Source organism: Antedon bifida, chromosome 6 (assembly GCF_963402885.1).
Source record: "Antedon bifida chromosome 6, ecAntBifi1.1, whole genome shotgun sequence".
NCBI classification, from domain to species: domain Eukaryota; kingdom Metazoa; phylum Echinodermata; class Crinoidea; order Comatulida; family Antedonidae; genus Antedon; species Antedon bifida.
This window is the reverse complement of record NC_136231.1, coordinates 6,854,556-6,877,907: the sequence shown is the minus strand read 5'-3', so window position 1 is coordinate 6,877,907 and position 23,352 is coordinate 6,854,556. Positions and strand designations below refer to the sequence as shown.

Sequence of the window (23,352 nt, the reverse complement as noted above, 5' to 3'; positions counted from 1 at the left end):
TGGTGTTGGTCGGATTGGAGCAACTGATGCCGCTGTTTTTCTGAAGCGATCTGGTTTGAAAGAGTCAACTTTACACAAAATATGGGAACTGTCAGACCCTGGTGGCAGAGGCTACCTAGACAAACAGGCAAGTTTAAATATTCCTTTTAATTAATAAAAGCGAAAAAAACAAAGCATGAACACACAAAAAATAGAGAACTGCAAAAAAATTTAAATATTAGATGTAGATTTTATTTATTTACTGTAGATACCATTCAGGAAGAACAAACACAGAAAAGAACAATACACAAAACATTGTACACCAGGAATAGCTCCTCAAAGTGGAATTAGCTTCCTAGAGGGGTCCCCTCCCCAGCAGATTATTGTTTAGAACTTATTCCACCATGGGTCATGGTAGCACCCCTACAGTAGAGCATAAGGCCTAATATTTGAATTCAATAGGCATTTTTAACATAGCACCTTTTACTAGGAACACATTTTCAAATTTATAAAGTGTCAATATCTAAAAACATTACATTTATTCACCATCTGTTCAATAATTCATTCATTTTATCCTCTAGTAACTCTAACCTTTTTTTGAAATCATGATTTATGAATTTTATAATGAAATTAAATTTTTTCAGGCAATATTCGTGGCATTAAAACTAATCGCTCTAGCTCAAAATGGAAAAGACGTTTCAATGGCCAATATTAATACACCTGTACCATTGCCATCTATGGTATGTGAATATACTAATATATCTGCTTTCAATTTTCATATTTTATGAATGTAAACTGTTTGATTTAATGGTATTAAAAAACTGAAATCATTCTTATATGGGTCAATGGTAGCCACCATTCATTCAGCAGACCAGGAAATGTTTTCCTAATGGTGTACAAAGTATTTATTGTCTAAATGGCTTCAGTTTCATCTATTCAAAGTAATTAGAATTTAGTTGTATTTTTAAAGTTATTCAAAAGTTTTTCAATTTGTGATTACTAGACCAACTACCCAATGCATTCTCCAAAAACTACCCCACCTGCTTCAAGCTCACCAGAACCATGGCCAATCAAGGTAAACATTTTTTTTTAAAATATACAATAGTATTTGTGCCCAAATATGATAGTTATTATGACATCATCATGTCCATATATGGGCAAATCACATTTTTTTGTCACATAAAGTTTGATAGTGTAGACAGAGCATTAAGTTCTTTTTTTAATGTGATGTACCAATATGGACATTATGTCACATCACTACCATATTTGGGCATATCACTACCATATTTGGCCACATCACACTTTGATAGTGTAGACAGAGCCAATCTATCAAAATTGTTATGTCTATATGAGATAATAATTAATGAAACTATTCTATTTGGCATCCTCTTAAAATATGTCATCATTAACATTGTCATTTTAGCCTGAAGAAAAAGTAAATTATGACCACACTTTTCAAAGTTTGGGTCCAATAGATGGAAAGTTAACAGGGGATATGGTGAAACCAATTTTAATGAATTCAAAACTGCCGTTGGAAAAGCTTAGCAAGGTAAGGTTTACTGATAATATCAAATGTTTAACTATTCATTTAGGACAAATTAACATATCTATGGTACCACTTACACTCTTAAGAACTTGACAAAGATATGATTAAGCATGTATGGCATGTGTATAGTGGTGTATTTACTTCTTCTACCAGTACTAAGCTAGACTAATAATGATATTATTTAAAATTCCAAAAAATGTTTCCTGACCTCAGGCCTTCAAGATGTTTGTTCGTTTGTTTGTTTGTTCATGTTCAAGTTTAGTGATTTTAATTTTTAATATACAGGCATTTATTGTAATTCACATTTAATTTTATTTCACTTTACTAAATAACTTAAATAAAGTGGAGAAGTCTAAATGAAAGCATAGCTTGTAGTGAATAGTTCCTGAAAACAAAAATATAATATATAAATAATATTCCAAAATTAGGAACTCCAAAAACAGACTTCATATAATAATGAAGATATTTTTTCTTAACTAACCCTTTGTAATCAAGTAAAGTAGTAATTGTGTTTTCATTCATTTTGTTTCTTATTTAGATCTGGGATTTAAGTGATATTGATAAGGACGGTCTGTTGGACAAGGAAGAGTTTGCTGTGGTAAAATAAATACAATTCATAAAACAATTAAACATAAACATTTCCATGTTGGTTTCCTTTTGGAGAACCAATATCCGCTTTTGTTTACAAGTAAAGAATAATAATAATAAACAATTAAATGCATGTTCACACTATGAAGTGCTAAAGGTGCCAAAATAAATAAAGACAGGAAAAGCACTACTTAGACAAATAACAATACAAAATAGTCATATTCACTCTAAAAAATATGTATTTAAACACAATAAAGAAAATTATTGATCATAATGTTTCTGAAATGCACATATGGGGTGCTGAAGGTGCTAAAATAAACAAATAACATAGAAAAAATAATACCGAATGCATCATCTCCACTTACATAATATTTTATCTCTAATTTTTTCATAAAGGCAATGCATTTAGTAAGAAGAGCTATGGATAAAGAGGCGCTGCCTGCTGTTCTGACACCAAATTTGATACCACCATCAAGACGAAAGAAGCCTATGTTGGCAGGAGCGGTTCCAGTACTTCCAGGAGGACAAATTAGTGTACCACTTAAGAAACCAAGTTTATCACCCCAGACGTCACCTACATCTTCACCATTGATTCCAGCTAAACAAACCCATGTAAGTCTAGAGAAATAATAATAATAATCTTTTTTTTAATTTTCAATAGTCTTAAGCTATGTCTACACTATCAAACTAGTTTGTGATGTGCCCAAATAGGGTAGTGATATGCCCAAATATGGTAGTGATATGACATCATCAAGTCCATATATGGGAAAATCACCTTTTTTTGTCACATAAAGTTTGATAATGTAGACAGAGCTTAACAGTACAGTAAATGATTTGATGAAGTAATAGGAAAAATTGTCAATTCGTTACAGTATAAAATATTTTATTACATAGTAAAGGGAGAAAGTTTGTTTTATAGCATGCATGTGTATCCTTGTGATTTGATTGGTAGTTTTATATCACATGCTGTACAGTAATAGTTCTATTGAATGATAATAGGTATATTCAATGGTTCTATTAAACGGCATTTTTTTGTAAACAATTTTAGAATGTTGTGCCAAAATCAGAGTGTTGCCTCTTTTAATTTGCTAGTTTTCTCCATTTTGCCTCATTAAATAGAAAAGTCTATTTTTTCAACTCGTGAATATTTTCTCAATCCTACTCGTAAACAATCATTATTTGTATATTATTAAGTTCTGTCTACACTAATCAAACTTTATGTGACAATAAATGTGATGTGCCCATATATGGACATGATGATCACTATCATATTTAAGCATATCACTACCATATTTGGGCACATCACATTTTTATGTCACATAAAGTTTGATAGTGTAGACAGAGCTTAATTGTGTAATGAATAAGAATTTACCTATGTATATATTATTATTACATATTATATTGTTTATTTTTTAGCCTTTAGTTACTCATACACCAAGTTCCTGGGTGGTAACAGCTCAAGATAAAACAAATTATGATGCTGTATTTAAAAGAATTGATTCCGATGTTGATGGTTTCGTCACAGGGGAAGAAGTTCGAGATACGCTAATGCAATCAGGGCTACCACAGACAATATTAGCCCAAATATGGTAAATTTCTTTCTTTTTTTGTAATGCAATATAACAAAACTACTTTTATTGTAAGGTACCTGGGGGTTAAAATGCCTTGATTATTTTTGACGATTAAGTTTGTTGATATTTGCATTCTACTTTTTGTGTCTTGCCTTTTGTGATGATAAATTACAGTCGTCTCAAGGTCTGGTATTAGCTACAGTCCTAAAAACTGCAGATGTTGAGAAATATGTATTACTATTCATTGATGATGGTAAAAGATTTGTAATTGTTTGTAACTACTGTGGAGTAGCTTTGCTTCAGGGTGTTGAGTAATTGGTCAGATGTTTTGCCCTACTCTGACGTAATTTGTACTTTATAGGTAAAAGAGTTGCTATCGAACATAATGTAATCCAAAGCTCTAATGCCTCATGGGATTATACTTGGATTATAATAACATTGGATTTATCATCAGATTTAGCCTAAATTAGAGGACTCTTTATTGTAATTATACGGTATATTAAACTTTGTTAATGTTTTTTTAGGAATCTTTGTGATATAAAGCAAATAGGGAAGTTAAACTCTGAACAGTTTGCATTGACCATGTATCTAGTACAAGAAGCAAAACAGGGTAAGCAGACGCCAGAACATCTTACATCAGAAATGATCCCACCGTCATCAAGGCCTAAGCCAGGTTCAGAATCAGCCATGCTTTCAGTGAGTTAATTCAATTGTTTATAATTTTAAAAATCAATATTATTATTATTTAGAAATCAGGTTTGTTTTCTGCTACAAAAAAATGCAACTTTAGCAGAAGTAAATGGCTGAATACAGTAAAGCCCTTAATTTCCACACATTTTGCAATTGGACAACACTCATGGAAATTGAGGGCACGCAATTGAGCTATACAGTAATTAATTTACTTTATTAATTTGTTCTAGTGCGAAAAATTTAAGCAGTAAATAGCCCCCCCCCCCCCCACCTCTTTTTTTTTTTTTTTTTATAATTTAAAGATACCTTTAGAGCCAACAAATAAAGTATAATGTGGCATGCTTGTAAAAATTTAAACATACTATTTGGTGGCTTATATCCCAAGGTGGGCTTATAATTGCATTAGTATCTATTAGCAACAAACATTTCTCTGTCACCACAGGATCTTGGTTTAGCTGGTGCAGTTAGCGTTGACTTCAATGCCATCAAAGAATTAGATGATCTTCAAAAAGAAATAGATGATTATAATAAAGAAAAGAATAGTTTAAAAGCAGAAATTAAAGAACAGGAGGAGCATGTTAAAATGAAAACACTTGAAATACAGGTACTGTAGTAAATGTATATATACTGTTAGCTTAGGGGTACTGTAGTGAAATGCGTATATATTGTTAGCTTAGGGGTACTGTAGTGAAATGCGTATATATTGTTAGCTTAGGGGTACTGTAGTGAAATGCGTATATATTGTTAGCTTAGGGGTACTGTAGTGAAATGTGTATATACTATTAGCTTAGGGGTACTGTAGTGAAATGTATATATACTGTTAGCCTAGGGGTACTGTAGTGAAATGTGTATATACTGTTTAGCTTAGTGATACTTTTTTTGGAAGTACGTAACTAACTAGGTCTATAATAAATTATTGTAGATTTTGTGTATATATTACATACAGCACTCCCAAACTAAATCTAGATAACAAATTATGGTTTTCAAAATTGATATAATACAACTCATTTACTCGTTTTTATAAGAATTGTACAGTAGAATCCATATAATAAAGAGATGCCTTCAGAACCCAACAAGTGTCCCATAGATAGAGAGGTCGTAGTGTTAAAAACATTATTGCCCTTGTTCGTTTCACAAAATAGTGTCCCATTATAGGTGTTTTAACAAACATATGAAAAAAGAGTATTACATAAAGGTAACATGATTATGAATGACCACACACACACCCACTAAATAAATACTACGTTTTAAACAGATCGGGTATAAGGCTACGTCCACTAAGAGGAGATCATGATCGTCTTCGAAACTCATTTGTTCCAAATTCTTGCCATTTATATAACGCATATTAAAAGATAGATTGAAAATGTACCTGTAACTGTATATAATACTGCTAATATATATATTTTTATATGTTACGATATAGTATTTTTATATTTTTGTCTATGTTCGATGTTTATTCGTATTTTTATAAGATCTTTTTATCACACTTGCATTTTTGTATTCATGACTTTTTATATTTATAATTGTTTGAGAGCTTGTCAACGAAACGAATTTCCTTTTGGACCAATACATTTTTGTATTCTGTATTCCCTTCTAAAGGAGAGGTCCTACTGTATTACATTGTTATCAAAGCTCTCCTAATACTTTTCTTATCACATGTTGTTTAACCCTTATTTGTAGTCATTACAATCGGAACTTGACAGAACATCAACACAAGTAAAACAATTAGAGGACCAAAAAGGAGAGGCACAAAAGAAGCTAGATGAATTAGACCAACAGAAGGATAAATTAGAAGGATTATTAAAGGAAGTTAAACAACAGTTTGAAGAAGCCAAAAAAAATCTTGATGATTTGAAATTAACAATATCAAATCAAGAAAAATCAGTTAAGGTGTGTAGTGTTGTTTTCCTTATTTGGTTGTTTTGGGTTTGCTTCATTAAACATATTACTGTATATTCATGAAAACAGGAAACAAAAACAATTGTGTGGTTCAGCTCAATATGAGTGAATTACTCAGAAAAGTATTCATATTCAATTGTATATAACATCCATCAGCGTTTTTTCTCTAAATTATGTGTGAAAAACCAGTTTAAACATTATAAAACATCTTCTAGACATGTAAGCATACAATGACTCACCACAGCTAATGTGGCATAAAACAGTATACTCAATAAAACCTTGATCAATGATGTAACAGGTTCACATGTAGTATCATGAGTAAGTTGATCATGATGAACTTTGAATGTGAATGTAGCTATACAAAAAAAAAAACATAATCAAATCAATAATGAAAATATTGTACACTAAAGAATTTTATTTTAATAATTGTATTACTTTTAAGAACCAAGAAGACGAGGTTAATCGTGCTCGTGTGGAATTAAACAATTTACGCCAAGAGGAAAATCAGTTAGAACAACAAATTGAGCAGGGCAAAGGTCAAGTTGATATGTTGAATAAGACATTAACCACAACCAATCAAGATATACAACAGGTTGGATATTTTGAACTATAAAATAATTATAATTAAAATAACTTATGTTTTATTATTGCTTTGTTTCTTTCCATAGAGTTTAAAAGATAATAGACAATTCTATATGATTCTGAATTTAAATATGAAACATTTTTATTATAATTTTGTCTGGATACATGTTACACTTATTCTCACAACAAATGAGCTGTTTATGAAAAATGTAGAGTTATATTTTTCTAAATGTTATGAGAATTATTAGTGATAGTTTGACCTACTCTGACGTATATACACTGTTTGTGTACATCTACTGAGAATTCATACAGTTATGTCAGAGTAGAGAAGGCCAATTGCTTTACTTTTCTCCCATATGTACAGCTACTTAGCATAGTAGTTAACAATTTGATTGGAATTGTTAATGTATGTTAATTAATTTATGTTATGTAATTAATAAACACTGTTTTTTTCTTGTAGGTCCAAACAAAAATTAATATATTAAAAGAAAGTCAAAATAAACTAAATAACAGCATCACACAAATTAATAATGCCATCGACTCTGGGACGACGGCTGAAATATTAGCTGTACATGAACTAGACAAGATGGCGCTCTCACAAGACCTTGATGTCATGAATGTCCGACAACAGGTAGTTATTAAAAAGAACGTTTTTGTAAAGACCAACTCAGACAGTGAAAATGTTTAAAGTTCTCGCAACGACCTAAAATCTACGTTTGGCACTATTTCAAGACGAGATTCAACTCAGACAGCATCGACAATGTCGATGCTGTCTGAGTTGAATCTCGTCTTGAAATCAAGTCAAGGCGTTTCGTCGGCTCGTTGTACGACGCTGTCTGTGTTGGCCTTTACATTATCATCCAAATAGATTTTCAGTTATATTATAAAAATATACATTATTACTATATATAATCTGTTATATCAATTATAATGCAAATCACATAATGACGTTATATAAAACATACAATCAAACATTTTTATCAAAGGGAAATGAGTTATTTTCTATTTTTATTCTATTCTAGTAATGTTTTTTAATGTTGTAAACTCTGTTTCCTCTTTATAACTACAGAAATATTGATAAATCACACAGACTAATGTAATAATACAAACGATCTAAAGCTAATATAAATGCTTTTTTTGGTTTAAATTAATACATATTATTTCTCGAGTCCTCGCCATGGAAGTAAAAAATAGGCGGCGCTGTTGTATTGTAAAAGCAGTAGTATAAACAAATATTTTATAAGATTTACTATTGAACGACCATTCAATACTGCGTACTACTGCACTCCATGTGACCAACAATCGTCCAATCAGGAATTTATTTAGGTTTTATATAAATTGTTTTAATTCATTTTATAGCCAGGAGGAAGCCCAGGAAGTAGCATAACTAGTGGATTTAGTATGAATTCTGAAGTTACAGGTAAAATGGAAGATTTTGGAGAGGTATGTTTATTTAGTTTACACATAGAAAAGAAACAATGCATTAGTTTACTTTTATAAGCCTGTATAAGACATTTATTAAATATTCTTCACTCAGTATCTTAAGGTCTGTCTACACTATCGAACTACTTTGACAAAAACATGTGATGTGCCCATATATAGACATGGACATATTTCTACCATATTTGGGCACAGCTTTAGAAATGTTTTTTTGTGTAACATATTTGACATGATAATTATTGTATTGATATTTTATTAATTGTTGTAATTTCAGGATGACCCATTTAAAAATAAAGATGTCTTTAGTGGTCGATATGGAGGATCAGTCACACCAGATCCTTTTAAAACAACAGATCCATTTAAAGAAGGTATGTTGTACATTCAACTTTTAAATCCAATAGCCTGTAATGTTTATGAGCAAAAATAGGATGTCAGAGGCATGTGTTTGAGACCTATCTGTTTCATATAGCTTGTATCCTTATGCAAGATTATTTACTCACATTGCCTCATCCTTCGGATGGAACATAAAGCTGTTGGTCCTGTGTACATGCATTACACCTTAAAGTACACTATTAGTGTTAGAGTACAGGGAGTGCTAATTGTGGTCCTGTACAGGAACCTCCGGGAATTGAAATATTTTATTTATAATAGGCGACCTCTTTAGTTTGGTCTCCCAGAGGGCCCAGTTATGATCAGTGGCTGTGATGTACTAGTACACTGGGGTAACCCCCTCCTTGTCTCGAAAGATGTACTAGGTTCTTTAAAGTTCACATGAGCTAGATGTATAGACTGGACCTATGGTTTATAGTCTTTATTCGAGATGTTCTACCACCGAACCATGGAGTAAGTGAGCTTCGAACTCTGGCCGATGTTATGGCTACATAATTACGGTTCCATTGTCTTAACTGCTCGGCCACACACTCACAAGAGAGAACTGTCTTGTACTGATGGTGTCACCCAGTATGAATACAATTATTTTCTTGTATTGATGGTAATGTACTTGTACCAATTTCAGATCCTTTTAAAAGTGAAGCATTTCCAGCAGATCCTTTTGCTGGCGATCCATTCGGGTCAACTACTGATCCTTTTGGTTCCAAGACATCAACAGCTCAGGATGATCCTTTTCAATCTTCTGATCCATTCTCATCAACAAGCCTTGTCAATGGTCAATCAGATAGTGAGTGTTTCCAAATATATATAATATATCAAATTTCCATGTAAAAATGAGCTGATTTTGTTTAAAAAAATGTTTTAATTGAAGATGTATTGGTCAAAACCGTGTAAGAATAGGTATTCATTTTGATGTGTAGTTATTTAATACATATCATGTATGTCATGTAAATAAAGATTTTGCTTTATAAAAAGACAAAATAAACAGTTACATTTAACCAGAAACCATTATTACTTTTACTTACAATTTAATTTTTTTTTATGCAAAAGCTATAAATATAAATATATAACTATTATTATAATTATTACTATGAATTATTGTTGACAAAAAATAGTTTTAAACATTGATAAAAAAAAATAGTAAAACAGTTGGATAATTTTTTTATTTATATATATGTACATTAAAATGGTATATTCAATTAAAAAAAAAAGTTTTAATTATTTTTTTTAAAGGGGACAATATATCTAGTATTTTGTGTTATGTTATCTGAATGCTGTTATTGTTTTATTTTAAATGTGATATTACGGTTGTTGCAGGTAAATCATCTAGCAATGTGTTTGATGCCTTAGAAGCATTTGGCGGTAGCTCGACCTTTCCCACAGATTTCTCTAATCAAGTAAGTTCTGTCATACTTCATGTCTTTAACTTTTGCTGTGTTGTACATTCATTGTCTCAAAGCATCAAAACATGCCATATTCAGTTGATTTATTTTCATATGCTGTAAACTGGGGTGCTGTAACTGTGGTGGGTCCAGGGATTCTAAATAGGTGAGGGCCTAACAATACTATAATATACCTATCTTTTGTATTGCAATTTCTGAAATTTTGGGGCTGGCTGGATCCCCCTTCCTTGTATCTGCTCCGGCACTCATGTGCATACAAACTTATAAAATGGCTAAGGACTATAAAATGATTTGTAACCTCTGTATTCAAATTTAGTTTGGAAATTACCTATATAATTTAACAAATTTTGAAAAGTCATAACTCTGACATTCCAAAAACCTTCAATGCATTAAATAAAAATGCCAGAAAATGAGGAAGTTAAAAGTGGAAACTGCATTAGAAGGTGCATGATGTGTGTATTTTATTATAAAAAATATGTGATTATCAATGTGATAATTTCCTGTATTTTCCTATATAAATAATGATTTTTCATGCCCAATGTAAACCAACTTTAGAATTTAAAATTGAAATATACAATTGAGCGAGTGAGTGGCCGAGCGGTTAAGACAGAATGAGTGAGTGGCCGAGCGGATAAGATAGTGGAACCGTAATTACGTAGCCATAACATCGGCAATGTTTCGAGGCTCACTCGCTCCATGGTTCTGGTGGTAGAATGAGTCTTCTCGGATAAGGACTATAAACCGTAGGTCCAGTGTACACATAGCTCATGTGCACTCTAAAGAACCTAGTACATCTTTCGAGACGAGTAGGGGGTTACATTGGTGTACAAGTCCACACAAACATAGCACTGTCACACACAGTCACTGTGCAATTGGGACTGGACTGTTTTAGAGGTATTTACCACCTGTTGGTCCACATCCTTCACTAATATACATTAGTGAGAAGTTGAATAAATAAACAAGGTATGAAGTTGAATGAGCCTAAATAGAATGAAATCATTGTGTGAAGTGGCGTTTTTCATTGGACATGCACATCATTGTATCATTTCAGAATTCCAAATCAGAACCATTTTCCAGTGATCCATTTAAAACCTCCGACGAAAGACCAGCATTACCACCCAAGAAACAGCACTCAAAGCCAAAAACACAGGGTGCATTTCAAGCGTTCACAACAGATGCCAACGACCCATTTTCATCAAATAGCATTTCAAAAGATCCATTCCCATCTGTTGGATCAGATCCGTTTTCTTCTCTGATATCATCCACATCTACTAGCAGTGGAAAGGAGCCATTCTCCTCCAGTAGCAGTTCAAAGGATCCATTCTCTATGGGGTCGGCATCCTCTCAAGATCCATTTTCATCAACGTCAAATGACCCTTTTACATCTGGCACTAGTTCTCTTCCTAAATCTGGGGATCCTTTCGGACCATCTGGTGCTCCTGTAGAGAATACAGGAGCTGATCCTTTTGCGGGTTTTGCAGATTTTGGAAAGGTAAGTAGTGGTTAACGCTAGTTCTTCTGCCAGCATATACAATCCATTTAAAACTAATTTTAACTTTAAATACATTGGGTACACTAGGCGACGCAAAGATGCATCCATGCCACCATGTAGTACTACAGAAAAAAGTGCATTATTATGATTAAGAGAGAAAAAAGATCTCATTCAAAATAATATGCCTGGTTTGAAATACATACATTACTGCCTGTGTATAATATTAGTTTAACATTTGTATTATCAATACTTAATTAAAAATGTTTCCTTTTACAGAACTTTTCCAAGTAAAGGGCAAATTTTTATGGTATACTGAAATTTCACATGAAACCTATGTTCAATATAAAACTCATTTTTCAAAACGTTGTTCATTTTAAACATTTTAGATTTAACTTCACGTTTAACTAAATCACTCACTGTTGTTAATTGCTTACTTTATTTATTTGCATTAATGTTAGTTCTAACACAGGGACATGTAGTCATATAAAAGATCGATCCTGATTGGTTGCTTTTTTTCCTCTTTTTTTGTATTAGTTTAATAGTAAATGACACTATGAAAGCAGAAATTCAGAACATTAACATATTGTAGATAAATAATTCTTCCTTTTAAATACATTGCTGATGTTTCAAGGTTTAGGTGGTATAATAATAAAACCATTAATATTATTCTAATAATTAATATTGAACCATGGAGCTATAAACGAATAAATCTATAGCTCCATGATTTATTGAAATAATATTCAATTCAGTTTCTTTATTTTTATTTAACTAAATTATAATAATATAGTTACAAATCATTTTAATAATACTGCATTTTTATTCCCATTTATGTTTTGAAAACTGTTGGTTATTAAATTATTTTTTACTAATAATCTCATGAGCATGTCATTTTTTGGCCCATTTTCAAATTAATAAAGTTAATATAGTATGATCATATCATGATCATTATAGTTAATCTTATATTTATGATCTTCATAGAAAGTTCCATTTGAAAATCTATATTATTTGTCCTGTAGCCCCGATTCCAGCTCCAACCTTTTGCTATTGGGAGGGAACAAAAGCTTGATGCAATGATAGGTCTAATCCCTTCCATATTTGTTTCATGCAATAATGTCTGGAAGATGAAACAGGGTTTTATCCTCTTCCCTGGTTTTATCAAAGCTCTCAGTAATTTGACAGTTTAACCATGTGATCATCTTATGATATATAATGATTTTTAGACATATAGAATTCACATTGTATTATGAAATTTAGTACAGTATTCATTTCAAGCCAGTAACCAGAATAGTTTGTAGGTTTCCAAAAACCATTTTCCTAAGAGTTCCCATTTCATACTAGAGACAGACAAGCAGTAAAAGTGACATTTTTTGGTCAATCCTACTTTGTAAAACCAGCAGGCATATGTAATCTACTAGGCTAGACCTAAAACAATTTTTTCTTCAGTGGTCCCTAGTCCATAGTGTTCACAAAATGAACTTCCCTCTGTAACAATCCTGGCTACAGCCTTGTTTTTAAAGCAGTATAGTATATAATACGGTATATAAATATACTGTTGTAAATTACAGTATATTTATATCTGTAAACAATAATTTTTGTATTCATCTTTCTTCCATACTTGACCAGTCCCTGCCCCCATTATCTCTCCTTACTACCTCTACTGTTATACATCCTTTGGATGGAACTAATGTTACACAAACTTTAATCTATTTCACAGTTTGACTCAAATATGACAGAGGAGCAACAATTAGAATGGGCTAAGAAGGAAAGTGAACAACTTGAAAAGGATAGACAGACATCGGCCTTACAAGAGGAAGAAGACTTGAAAATTGCCATCGCTTTAAGTAAAACAGATACCGGATCCTCGGACATTTAAAAGTTAACAGAAAATATTTAAATTATGCTGCTCCCTCCATCTTGGAAAACGATTTTTTCGAAGGTCTTGGGTGCGTGATGAAATCTAACAGTGTGCTTTCTTGTGATTTCAATTTAACGTAAGAACAACTCATAGGGCCTACTTAGTCTGAGTTATCCCATCAAGTTAATTGGTCTATGAAGCCAACTTAGCAGGTAAATAACTAAGCATGAAGAGGCAAATAAAGGCACAAGTTAAGCAGGAATTAAGTTTGTTTTTGCTGGAAGAAAACAAAGCACTGATGGTAACAATTATTCAGGAGGATGAGGATGTTGAATGCAATTAGATTCACCAAGTGTAAATTGAATCAAAAAAGCTGTACAGTAAATCTTTACCACCCATCTGTAGTAATTGTGTCATATTGCTGGTAAATAGAAATTCTAAGATAACAATTGGCTTTATCTGAATATTTTTATTTGAATGCTATTGTAAATTTAAACAGTAACAGTATTTGTTTCAATCAAGGCTCATGTGGCTCACTGTTAATACACTCCATGTAATATTCTGACTGTAAAGTATTGTAGTTTTAATTTTATAATATAACTAAGTTTGTGTAAAATACAGTCAAAACATTTTCCATCATCTGCGAAATTATATTTGTTTGGGAAATAATATATTACAAATTATGGATTTGTTTCCTTGCATAAACTTAAACACAATTGTATACTGAATCCCAATTACAATGTTTAAATCTATATGGGATATTTTATCTTTTTGTGACCAAGTTAATTTGAATTATTTGATTAATGCAAAATGATTGTGCTCTTTTTCGATTGGCTGAAAATTAAATTGCCATATTTCCCACCGCTGTACTGTTGTTCGGTGACTATACATAAATATTAAATAATTGTAGTAAATTGTGTTATAAATATGATTGTTCGAAAGAATCAAATGGTGAATTCGCTTATGAAATTACATTAAAAACAATATTTTAGTATAGCATAACATTTTTATGCAAAGTATAATCAGACTGTGAATTACTTGTAAAGAAAAAACACTTCTAAGGCAAACAAGCATTAAAAGTATTAAATAATTAATATACAGTAAATAGAAAAAGAATTTGGCTAGGTTACAATTACATTAATGTTTGGCTATTACTGGTAAAAATGCAAAATATACTCCAATATAATAAAGGGGATTATGATGATTTTTCTCTGTTTTGATTGGAACATAGATTAGCATTGGGTGCTTCATTTTAAGACGATGTAAATGTACTATAAAAAAGGTACATTTTATTGTTGGAATGACAAACACATTTCTATATGTTTTGAAATAATATATGATTTGAAATAATATATGATTGAAATAAAAAAAAAAGTATACAAATGATATTCTATATTGTAGAATGTTAAACAACACTGCCTAAAGGCATACATGCAATACAGTTTTTGTTTTATTATTTTTTATTCCTTTTATTTAATGCTAGTATGATGTATATTACTATTTGATATTTAAGACATGGACCTTTCGGTTATAAAATAGTTGGGTTTCATGGGAATACTGAAGCATTAGCTGAATTTATTAGGCACTTGCTATTGTCACAGTCACTGTACTGTTGCCAATGTTGGGTATGAATGCTATTAGTCATTGTGTCTTAACGAACTGTTTTCTATCGCCATGGTAAACCGTGCATCTATCTATACAAGTAACTAGGCAATATTGTTGATTGTAATAGTTATTTCCATTAGGGCAAACATGGGACGAGGATTGGAAAAAAAGGATTGAAATAAAAGTATTACAAATAGAAATTAAAATTCTATTTGATAATCAGAGGCTCCAATAATAAGTTTGATATTTGGTATAAAACTGACACTGTAAAAAGTGTCATTATGCTGCCAGGTCATCATGATTCAATATTTCAAACTTTATTTGTTCATCTTCAGGAATATTAACAAATAAAGTTTGAAATATTGAAGCATAATGGCTTGCATTTTGTTTTATATTATTATGATAATGTTGTTAAAAAATGAGTGTTGCATACAAAATTGATAATTGTATTTGGCCATTTTTAAATCTATTAAAACTGGGATTTTTTTTTCTTGAGTTGATCAGAAAATTTTTCTTCATGACCACAAACATACTATACATATACATGTTTTATTTCTGGCTATAGTAGGCCTATTGTTGCATTTTTGGCTTAAGAAACTTGTTAATTGGGGGCATAAATAAAACTTAAAATGTTGGTATTAGGTGCTTGGAAACGCAATTTTAAAAGAATGTTGGAAAAGCTTAAAATATATATATATTTACTGTATTTTATAGAACGACATAAATTACCCAATCATATGTATTTTTCCACATTTAACCAGATCATGTAGTAAAGGATAAAGGAAGAAAAGCAGTTAAATATATTTATAAGCTTCCATAGAGAGAGAGAGTAAATCAAACCTTTTTTGGTAACAGCAAGTGCTAAAAATATGTAAAATAAATATTTTTTAAACATCCGTTTGGAAACAAAAGTTTAGCACAAGAGCATTGTGCTAAATTGAGGTTCTGTAAAATATATGTTAATTAATCACATTTTGTTAATATCAGATAACATCATGCATGCAATTTTTTACCTAACAGTTATTTAATGCAGTATAATGCTTCGTTTAAAACAAATGGTGTGTTTCAACATTGTACTGTATATTGTTCCATTAAATGTACACAAATTTATTGCAGTTATTTGTTTGATTTATTTGCATGTTGTGAAGACAATCAGTAAAAAATACGGTAATTTTTTTTTTTCAAATGAATTGAAATGGAAATCTAGCAATGGATGAAAAAATTATGTTGATGCACCTTTTGACAGGGAAAACTCCTACAATAGCAAAACAGAAGTACAGAACAGTAGTAGATTACTCCCTCTTAACGCCTACACCGGATCTACTCCTGATAACCAACCCTACAGATGGATTTAGTGTAGTTATCGCAATTGATAGTTGTTTTGTCACAGAAAGTGTGATAGTGTAGACAGAGCTTTAAAAATGACAAGACATTCAAACGCTTAAAAATGACACTAAAATGCTTAGAATTGTGTAAATTTTGAATTTTATTAATCACTAATACATTTATCCTGCAATAAAAATCTTTCTGATGGAAATTGTGGCTGAACCGTGACTTTATTTAGTAAAATGTAAAATGCACAACATCTGTACTTGTGTTGTCCACCACTAGACTCGCCCCCCCTCCCCCACCCCTATACACACATATAAATGTCTCTTTTTTATTTGGTTGAACCTCATGAACTGGGTGATGTATGCCTCTCCTTATTCTTTAAATACTGTTCCTCCTCTTCTCTCATTTTATCATAATTCATTTTCTGGATCCGATTTTTCAAATGTTCTAATTCCTTTCTCTGAAATAAAACAATTTAATAAAGTTGGTTATCTAATAAATGTTGAATCTGTAATTGATAAGGTACAGTAGGAAGTGGATTTTTTATTAATTGGAAAATGTGTTTATATTTGCCTTCTGAAAAATCTCAGAAAAAACACATATTCCATTCAGGTAATTCAATACTTTACCTGCATTTTAGATTCTGGTGGGTACATTTCTCTCTGTTTATTAGAAAAAAAAAACAATTTTTAAAATTATAAATTTAAAAATATAACTGAGATTACTATAGGACTCCGACTGCAATTAGGCCAACATAAGGAAAATACAATATAAAATCAAAACCATATTCCATGTATGCGAAAATGGTGTTAACGTGTTTGTACATTTTTTATTAATTATTATAATTAAATATCAAATAAAAACACCATATGCGGCATCATGACTTACTATTTTCTTGCTAACTTTTTCTTCAAAATATTCTGTTTGATTGAAATAGTAGAATGTTGCTACAGGAAAGAAGATGTATATAACCATCTGAAAAAATACATTTTGGAATGTCAGTTTAGGCTCTAGGTAGTCATAGCAAGGTCCAGAGAGAGGTCGGCGCCGGTAATCAGCCTCGACTTGGTTGTAAGTGTAGTAGGCCTAGCCAGGGAGTTGTACATTTTATTTTACAACTCCCTGGCCTAGCTAGGCCTATCACCTAGCTAGGCCTACCCTAGAGACCTCTAGCTTAGACCAAACACTATAATTAATAAAGCAAATAATTATTAGAAATTGTCTACCTTTATTGATTCAAGTCTCCAGTTACCCATTTTCAGATAAAATGAAATTCCATCAATCTAAAAAAACACACTTTCCACTTTTTGGAATTTCTCTGTCGTCTGCATTTCATTTATAAAAAGTTTTTAAATTCTTTATATTTAGTAAACAAATAATGTTAAATTGTTTATCAAACTAACATTATTAATTGTATTGTATTATATGTTGATTAGAATATTTTATTTGATGATTATATAATAATTAAACAATGGTTTAATATCATATAAACCACCTAAAATAAAATGTTGTAAATAGTTCAATAGTTGTGTCGGGCGCGGCGGCGTGTGCGGGGGGCGGCGGCCGGCCCGCGTCAAAGGTCAATAAAAAAGCTCGACGATTCTCCGAAAAAGTTATGTAACATAAACAAAATTGTCTCTTGTTTTGGTTTAAGTGGTAGATTATCTCGTCAAAATGACAAGTAGAATGTCAGCAACTGTTCGTGCTGTTAGTAAGCCTAGGTCTGCTACTAGAAGAGCTGCGATAGTTTTAGTAAGTGTGTGTTTTAAGAAGGAGGTGAGGGCTAGGCCCAGAAAAAATATTGTTCGTTTTTTGTGAAGGTGTTCAGGTGGTTCTACTAGTTGCTTCCTGTTTGAACTTCGGGTCAGTTCGTCCCTGCGTCTTGTCCATATTGTCAGTGATGTCCTTGGCTACATATACATGGTACTAAAGCATACCATACTCATTCATTGGTATAATAACATTACGTCATCCACCATTGAGTATTAACTTTCCGAATTATTTATTTTGAATGATTTGAACTGTTTTCCTCTTCTTTTTTAATCAAAACATTTATCCTACATTTATTGATAAAATGACATGATATTGAAATAATTTTGTTGTCAACAGACTCAGGCAGCTATTAATAAAGTAAAAACTTTACTTGAAAAACAGCCTGAGATGCAGGCACTGAGAATCGGGTTGAAAACACGAGGCTGCAATGGCCTTTCATACACTTTAGAGTACACCAACGAAAAGAAGAAGTTTGATGAGGTGGTTGAACAAGAAGGTATAAGGAAATAGAAGTTATGAACTTGGAATTTAAATCTAATTTGAGAAAGATTATAAACTTTATAATCTTTCTAAAATTATAATAAAGCATATATATTATAAAATAAATTTAAATGTGTGTAACTAACTTGCAAAGAAGGAGACAACAAATCCTTTTATATCCAGATAATCATCTTCCTTTATTGTGCATAAACCTCATTTGAGTGTAGTCGCACATGAGTTATTTCTGTTTGAATATTTAATTTTTTAAACATTTTTTTATTTTGATTTTTGTTTGTATTTTTAATGATCTCTTTTACTTTATCTTCAGGTGCAAAATTATTTATCGATTCCAAAGCACAACTTAGTATATTAGGAACAGAAATGGATTATGTAGAAGAGACTTTATCAAGTGGATTTGTTTTTAACAATCCTAATATAAAAGGCACATGTGGCTGTGGTGAAAGTTTTAACGTATAACAAATGGACAATTCCGATGGTGTGAGGAACTGTCAAAATATCGGGAATATTTGTGGAGAATTCAATTGGATGATTATCAGAAAATGGAAACTTCCAATGGTGTGTGAAGAATATCAGGATAGGGAAAATTCTGGTGCAGAATTCCCACAATATTATAGTGGAATATATAGATATTTTATTTGATTATATAAAGACAATAATATCTAAGGATTATTCTGGGGAAAAGCATGAATATTTATTATTCAACAAACAGCATTATTAGCAGTAAATGAAATAAAATGTATTAAATTATTTTTTAATTCTGCTATGCCAATAACTTTATTTTTAAAAAGTACAATAGTCCGTTGGTGTACATTATTTGCTCAATAATCCGAGTGTTTCATATCCATAGACTGTCATTTTTGTATCAAATCAATTTGCATATATTTTGCAAGGCAGCTTGGGCATTATTATCGGTACATTTGACATTGTTTGAGTATAAACCCTGGAAGGCAACTGTCATTTGCTACAGTATAAACAATAAACTTTGAAAAGTGCACCGTGTATGTAAGTTTGACAAATATAATTTTTGGAATGTTTACCAAGTATTACGCACATTCTGTTTGAATGACTTTGTTTTTGTTAAACTAAATAAATTTGGAGTTAAGGGAATTAACTAATACTAAAAAAAGTTGAGGTTTATCCAGATGTATTAATAAACTAATTATATAAAAGAATAGTATTGTATAAACAGTGAGGATAGTAGACTAGTTGCAATTTGTGTTTTATATATATATTTATAAATCCAAAGGCAAAATACTGAAAAAAATGACACTGCTGTGGGTATCAGTGGCTGGATCTCAATGGAGATACAAAAAAAAAAGCGAAAAGCTAAATCAAAACGATAAAGTAAAACAGCCAGAAAAGTTAGCAGAGCTTTCGGGCAATACTAGCCCTTCATCAGTGCAAATTATATATACAAATTATATATACACTTAGTCGAATGGTCAAGGATAACTATAAGGACATTTATTCACTTTGCTTCTTAAATGTAGTGACCCTGTTCAAAGAACAAGCATACCCACGATGATGTCCTATGTTTTGCATTGCAATATACAAGGATCCTCCTATGCATGCTACCCAAGTCCACAGCCGATTCTCCGTACTGTATCTATTTCCGAAGTACAATATCATAGGAATATTTGGTTTCACATGTATCTCTAGTAGAAATATAACCTTACATGATGCAGGCACCGCATGTGAAATAAATGAGATGCTGTATTACCAAATATTCCTATGATACTTCGGAAATAGATAGTATGTGGAGATACAGCACTGGGAATCTGGTGAAATCCAAATAAGGTACTAAATTCGTTCCAAATTTCCTAAATAAAGTAAAAAATTGTCTGAAGACACATTCGTTTTATTGCCTCGCCACCTGGTAACTATGCTTTCTTCACTTCGTGTGTGGTACCTAATACACCATCAGAATTAAAACATTGTAACTATATTATTGAAATTACACTTATATTAATATCCTATGAATAGAAATAATATTAATGAAAACTTCTATTTTTTCAAAATGAAATTAAAGAAGACTAACAACTATTCTGAACAAGCTTCAAAGAATGTGTGAATTTTAAGTTGGTTTTACAGTCAATTATTATTTTACATTATGTTCCCAAAATATCAAGATATTATTACAAAACTACGGCAAAACCTTGTATGTCTTTATTTAAATGTGAAATAATTCAAAATACTTTTTAAATATTTGTTTACTATTTCATTACGCACTTACAATCACACAATACAAACACTTCTGTAAAATTGTGTTTTCAAAAACTTGAAAAAGAAAAACTCAATTTGAATTTTGCCCCTATAACCTTGCTACACTTATATTCTACTCTGTATGCCTTGGAATACGGTACCGTATTTTATACTGATAAATAAATTCTAGATATAAGTATTTATTTGTTTTTTATCGAACCTTTGCACTCAAATCAGTAGACACGATTGTGATTACCATTCCCAACTCGCAAGGAGCCACAATTATAACCAATATAATTTCATCAAATATTTGTATTTCCAGTTCCAAGATTTTCATCTATCTATGAATGGTATTTATGTACAACCGTTCTACGAGCTAGTTTGAATGTGAATATTACAAATCGTATGCCATGTGCAGCTTTTACAGAATTAACTTATTCGTTTCTGCTAGAATATTGAGTCTTAATTAGTAATTGTATATTTTTACATTATCTGTTCCCATATTAGTCACAGCTACCCTTCTAGGTTTGTAAGAGATTATTTCAATTCCAAGGGGACTAGTTAACTCACCATTATCTATTCGTTTGATAAATACTCCGTTTTTATCAAATACTTGTAGTTTATTATTACTTGATACCAACATGTTTTCTTCAGAATCTATTGTTACATAATGCGGATAATGCACATAACCATCTTTCTTACCACTGTCTACCAAAATTCTCATAAACCTATCATTTGCATCAAACATTTGTATTCTGTTATTTCGACAGTCTGCAACTATCAAATGTCCCTCATTTGTTAGAGTAACTCCTTCTGGGCTATTCATTTCGCCCTTTTTGTCACCTTCTGAACCAATTGTACCAATAAGTTGGCCATTATCAATGTTGAATTTAAACACAGAATGGCATTTCCAATCAGCAACGTACATACTCCTTGTTTTCATATTCACTGTCAATCCACTTAGGTTTTTTAGTATACCTTTGCCAAATGTACGAATGTTTTGAAATTGATCATCACACATGACAACAGCTCTGTTTAAGAAATCACTGCATACAATATGGCCATCGTCCATTTGATGCATAAATGCAACATCTGCATGATGTACTGTGATCCTGCCAATAAAAGAGTATGCTTGGTTAAACTTTAATAAATCTCGACTGCCACTTGATACAATTATACATCCATTTTTGTCTAGTAGCACATCTGTTACATGTTTATTCTTGTGTGTTTTTATATTTCCAATGGTATGCACAAGTCCTGGTGCTTCCACCTTGATATTCACTGGTGAACCATGTATTTGTTCTGCTCTAGAAGTGATCATCATCTTCCATTCTCCTTCCTTATGGCATCTTCCAAGAATATTGTGCTTCCCACTTCCCTGTTCCACGTACGCGGTCGATTCTTTACCTGATTTGTCAATTAAGGTGGCAGACAAAAGAGATGTCTTACTTTCAGCTACATTTGAAACTTTCACTGCAAACAACTGTCCCGTTGTAACTGTAATAAATGTGTCATCTTCAACAACTTCAGGCATACACTCATACATTTTACCAATACCTTCCAGATTTATTACATTTTCCAAGTTTTTAGATGGAATAAAACTAGGTGTAATCATGCTTTTGAATATCGATTCATCAACATTTTGTTCCAGAACCTCTTCATTAACAGAATTAATATGGGCCTTATGAGATTTAAGCGTTTGTCTTTCTTCTGGTTTGTTCATCATTGCGTTAAGTAATAGCGACACCTCGTTAACTGTTATCAATGTTGAGTCAATAGTTTGAACTCGACTATCAACCACATCTTTATTTTCTTTGTAAGTCGTTTCGAGGTCTGTGATCAAAGCTCTAGTTTCTTCTTGCACCATTTTAATAATTTTTTCTTCTTCCAATTCAATTGCTGTTCTGCACAATTTGAATTCCGATTCCATTTCTGCCTTGTCTTCAGATATTGTACTAAGTGTTCTTTTTAATACTTTCTTTATTCCATCAATAGTATTTTTAACGTCCATTGCATTTTTATTAAACTCTTCTGCAGCAGTCGTGAATGAAATCACATTGTGCTTATTTTCAAAACAACGAACAACATGTTCACACTTCTTACATCCACATTTAGAACAAGTTTGACAAAAAAATTCAAGCATGCAGGAGGCTCCATGAATTTTACATTTGTTTATTGGCAAATCATTGTCTTCCAGTTTGTACAATGAATGACCACTCAATAAACTGATCAACTTATGCTGTTGAACGCATTGCCCACATTGATAAATGTTACATACAGAGCAGTAGTACTCAGGTTGGGCATCACAACTTTGACATTTTTGTGGTTTTCCAGATTCAATCTTTTCAACACATTTAACTTGATAACTTAACATTTTATTGGTATTAACATTTTTCAAATCTTTTTTATTTATGTTGTCATGCACTGTGCAGCATTTTGGACACTTTATTTTACCGCTTGTTTTAATCAAACTCTGCAAGCAACTAAGACAGTAACTATGGAGA

At 31.5% G+C, this 23,352-nt stretch overlaps 4 protein-coding genes across 5 annotated transcripts; 2 read left to right on the top strand and 2 right to left on the bottom strand.

The window, feature by feature from the left end:
- On the top strand, window positions 1-16,297 carry LOC144844134 (uncharacterized). Of its 2 annotated transcripts, XM_078700877.1 has the most exons (19): window positions 1-127; window positions 624-719; window positions 983-1,054; window positions 1,403-1,528; window positions 2,064-2,123; window positions 2,510-2,725; window positions 3,530-3,702; window positions 4,209-4,380; window positions 4,817-4,978; window positions 6,055-6,264; window positions 6,716-6,865; window positions 7,316-7,486; window positions 8,215-8,298; window positions 8,570-8,663; window positions 9,311-9,472; window positions 10,003-10,082; window positions 11,140-11,580; window positions 11,857-11,887; window positions 13,295-13,416. In XM_078700877.1, exons 2-18 carry the CDS (start codon window positions 681-683, stop codon window positions 11,869-11,871), a joined length of 2,427 nt encoding a protein of 808 aa, XP_078557003.1. In that variant the 5' UTR covers window positions 1-127; window positions 624-680; the 3' UTR covers window positions 11,872-11,887; window positions 13,295-13,416. The 2 variants fall into 2 exon arrangements, with proteins under 2 accessions (XP_078557003.1, XP_078557002.1); XM_078700876.1 differs by lacking the exon at window positions 11,857-11,887 and having other exon boundaries at window positions 13,295-16,297.
- Window positions 16,298-16,516: 219 nt separating this feature from the next.
- LOC144844155 (protein PET100 homolog, mitochondrial-like) lies at window positions 16,517-17,758 on the bottom strand. The gene is made up of 4 exons (XM_078700903.1): window positions 17,599-17,758; window positions 17,261-17,347; window positions 17,002-17,034; window positions 16,517-16,832 (listed from the first exon to the last, which is right to left on the bottom strand). Exons 1-4 carry the CDS (start codon window positions 17,626-17,628, stop codon window positions 16,716-16,718), a joined length of 267 nt encoding a protein of 88 aa, XP_078557029.1. The 5' UTR covers window positions 17,629-17,758; the 3' UTR covers window positions 16,517-16,715.
- A 184-nt stretch (window positions 17,759-17,942) lies between these two features.
- LOC144844151 (iron-sulfur cluster assembly 1 homolog, mitochondrial-like) lies at window positions 17,943-19,862 on the top strand. Its single transcript, XM_078700900.1, has 3 exons — window positions 17,943-18,124; window positions 18,482-18,641; window positions 18,954-19,862. The coding sequence occupies exons 1-3, from the start codon at window positions 18,047-18,049 to the stop codon at window positions 19,100-19,102; spliced, it is 387 nt and encodes a 128-aa protein (XP_078557026.1). The 5' UTR covers window positions 17,943-18,046; the 3' UTR covers window positions 19,103-19,862.
- A 1,452-nt stretch (window positions 19,863-21,314) lies between these two features.
- On the bottom strand, window positions 21,315-23,222 carry LOC144845045 (uncharacterized). Its single transcript, XM_078702172.1, has one exon. The coding sequence runs from the start codon at window positions 23,220-23,222 to the stop codon at window positions 21,315-21,317; it is 1,908 nt and encodes a 635-aa protein (XP_078558298.1).
- Window positions 23,223-23,352: the final 130 nt, after the last annotated feature.

Bases quoted from the DNA above. Each gene is read 5' to 3' on its own strand.
- LOC144844155 (XM_078700903.1), bottom strand. From the start codon at position 17,628: ATGGGTAACTGGAGACTTGAATCAATAAAG. The intron at 17,348-17,598 runs GTAGACAATTTC...GTATTTTTTCAG, and splicing joins GGAGACTTGAATCAATAAAG to ATGGTTATATACATCTTCTT. The intron at 16,833-17,001 runs GTAAAGTATTGA...GTTTTATTTCAG, and splicing joins CACCAGAATCTAAAATGCAG to AGAAAGGAATTAGAACATTT.
- LOC144845045 (XM_078702172.1), bottom strand. From the start codon at position 23,222: ATGTTAAGTTATCAAGTTAAATGTGTTGAAAAGATTGAATCTGGAAAA.
- LOC144844151 (XM_078700900.1), top strand. From the start codon at position 18,047: ATGACAAGTAGAATGTCAGCAACTGTTCGTGCTGTTAGTAAGCCTAGG. The intron at 18,125-18,481 runs GTAAGTGTGTGT...TGTTGTCAACAG, and splicing joins GAAGAGCTGCGATAGTTTTA to ACTCAGGCAGCTATTAATAA. The intron at 18,642-18,953 runs GTATAAGGAAAT...CTTTATCTTCAG, and splicing joins TGAGGTGGTTGAACAAGAAG to GTGCAAAATTATTTATCGAT.
- LOC144844134 (XM_078700876.1), top strand. From the start codon at position 681: ATGGCCAATATTAATACACCTGTACCATTGCCATCTATG. The intron at 3,703-4,208 runs GTAAATTTCTTT...ATGTTTTTTTAG, and splicing joins ACAATATTAGCCCAAATATG to GAATCTTTGTGATATAAAGC. The intron at 9,473-10,002 runs GTGAGTGTTTCC...CGGTTGTTGCAG, and splicing joins TGTCAATGGTCAATCAGATA to GTAAATCATCTAGCAATGTG.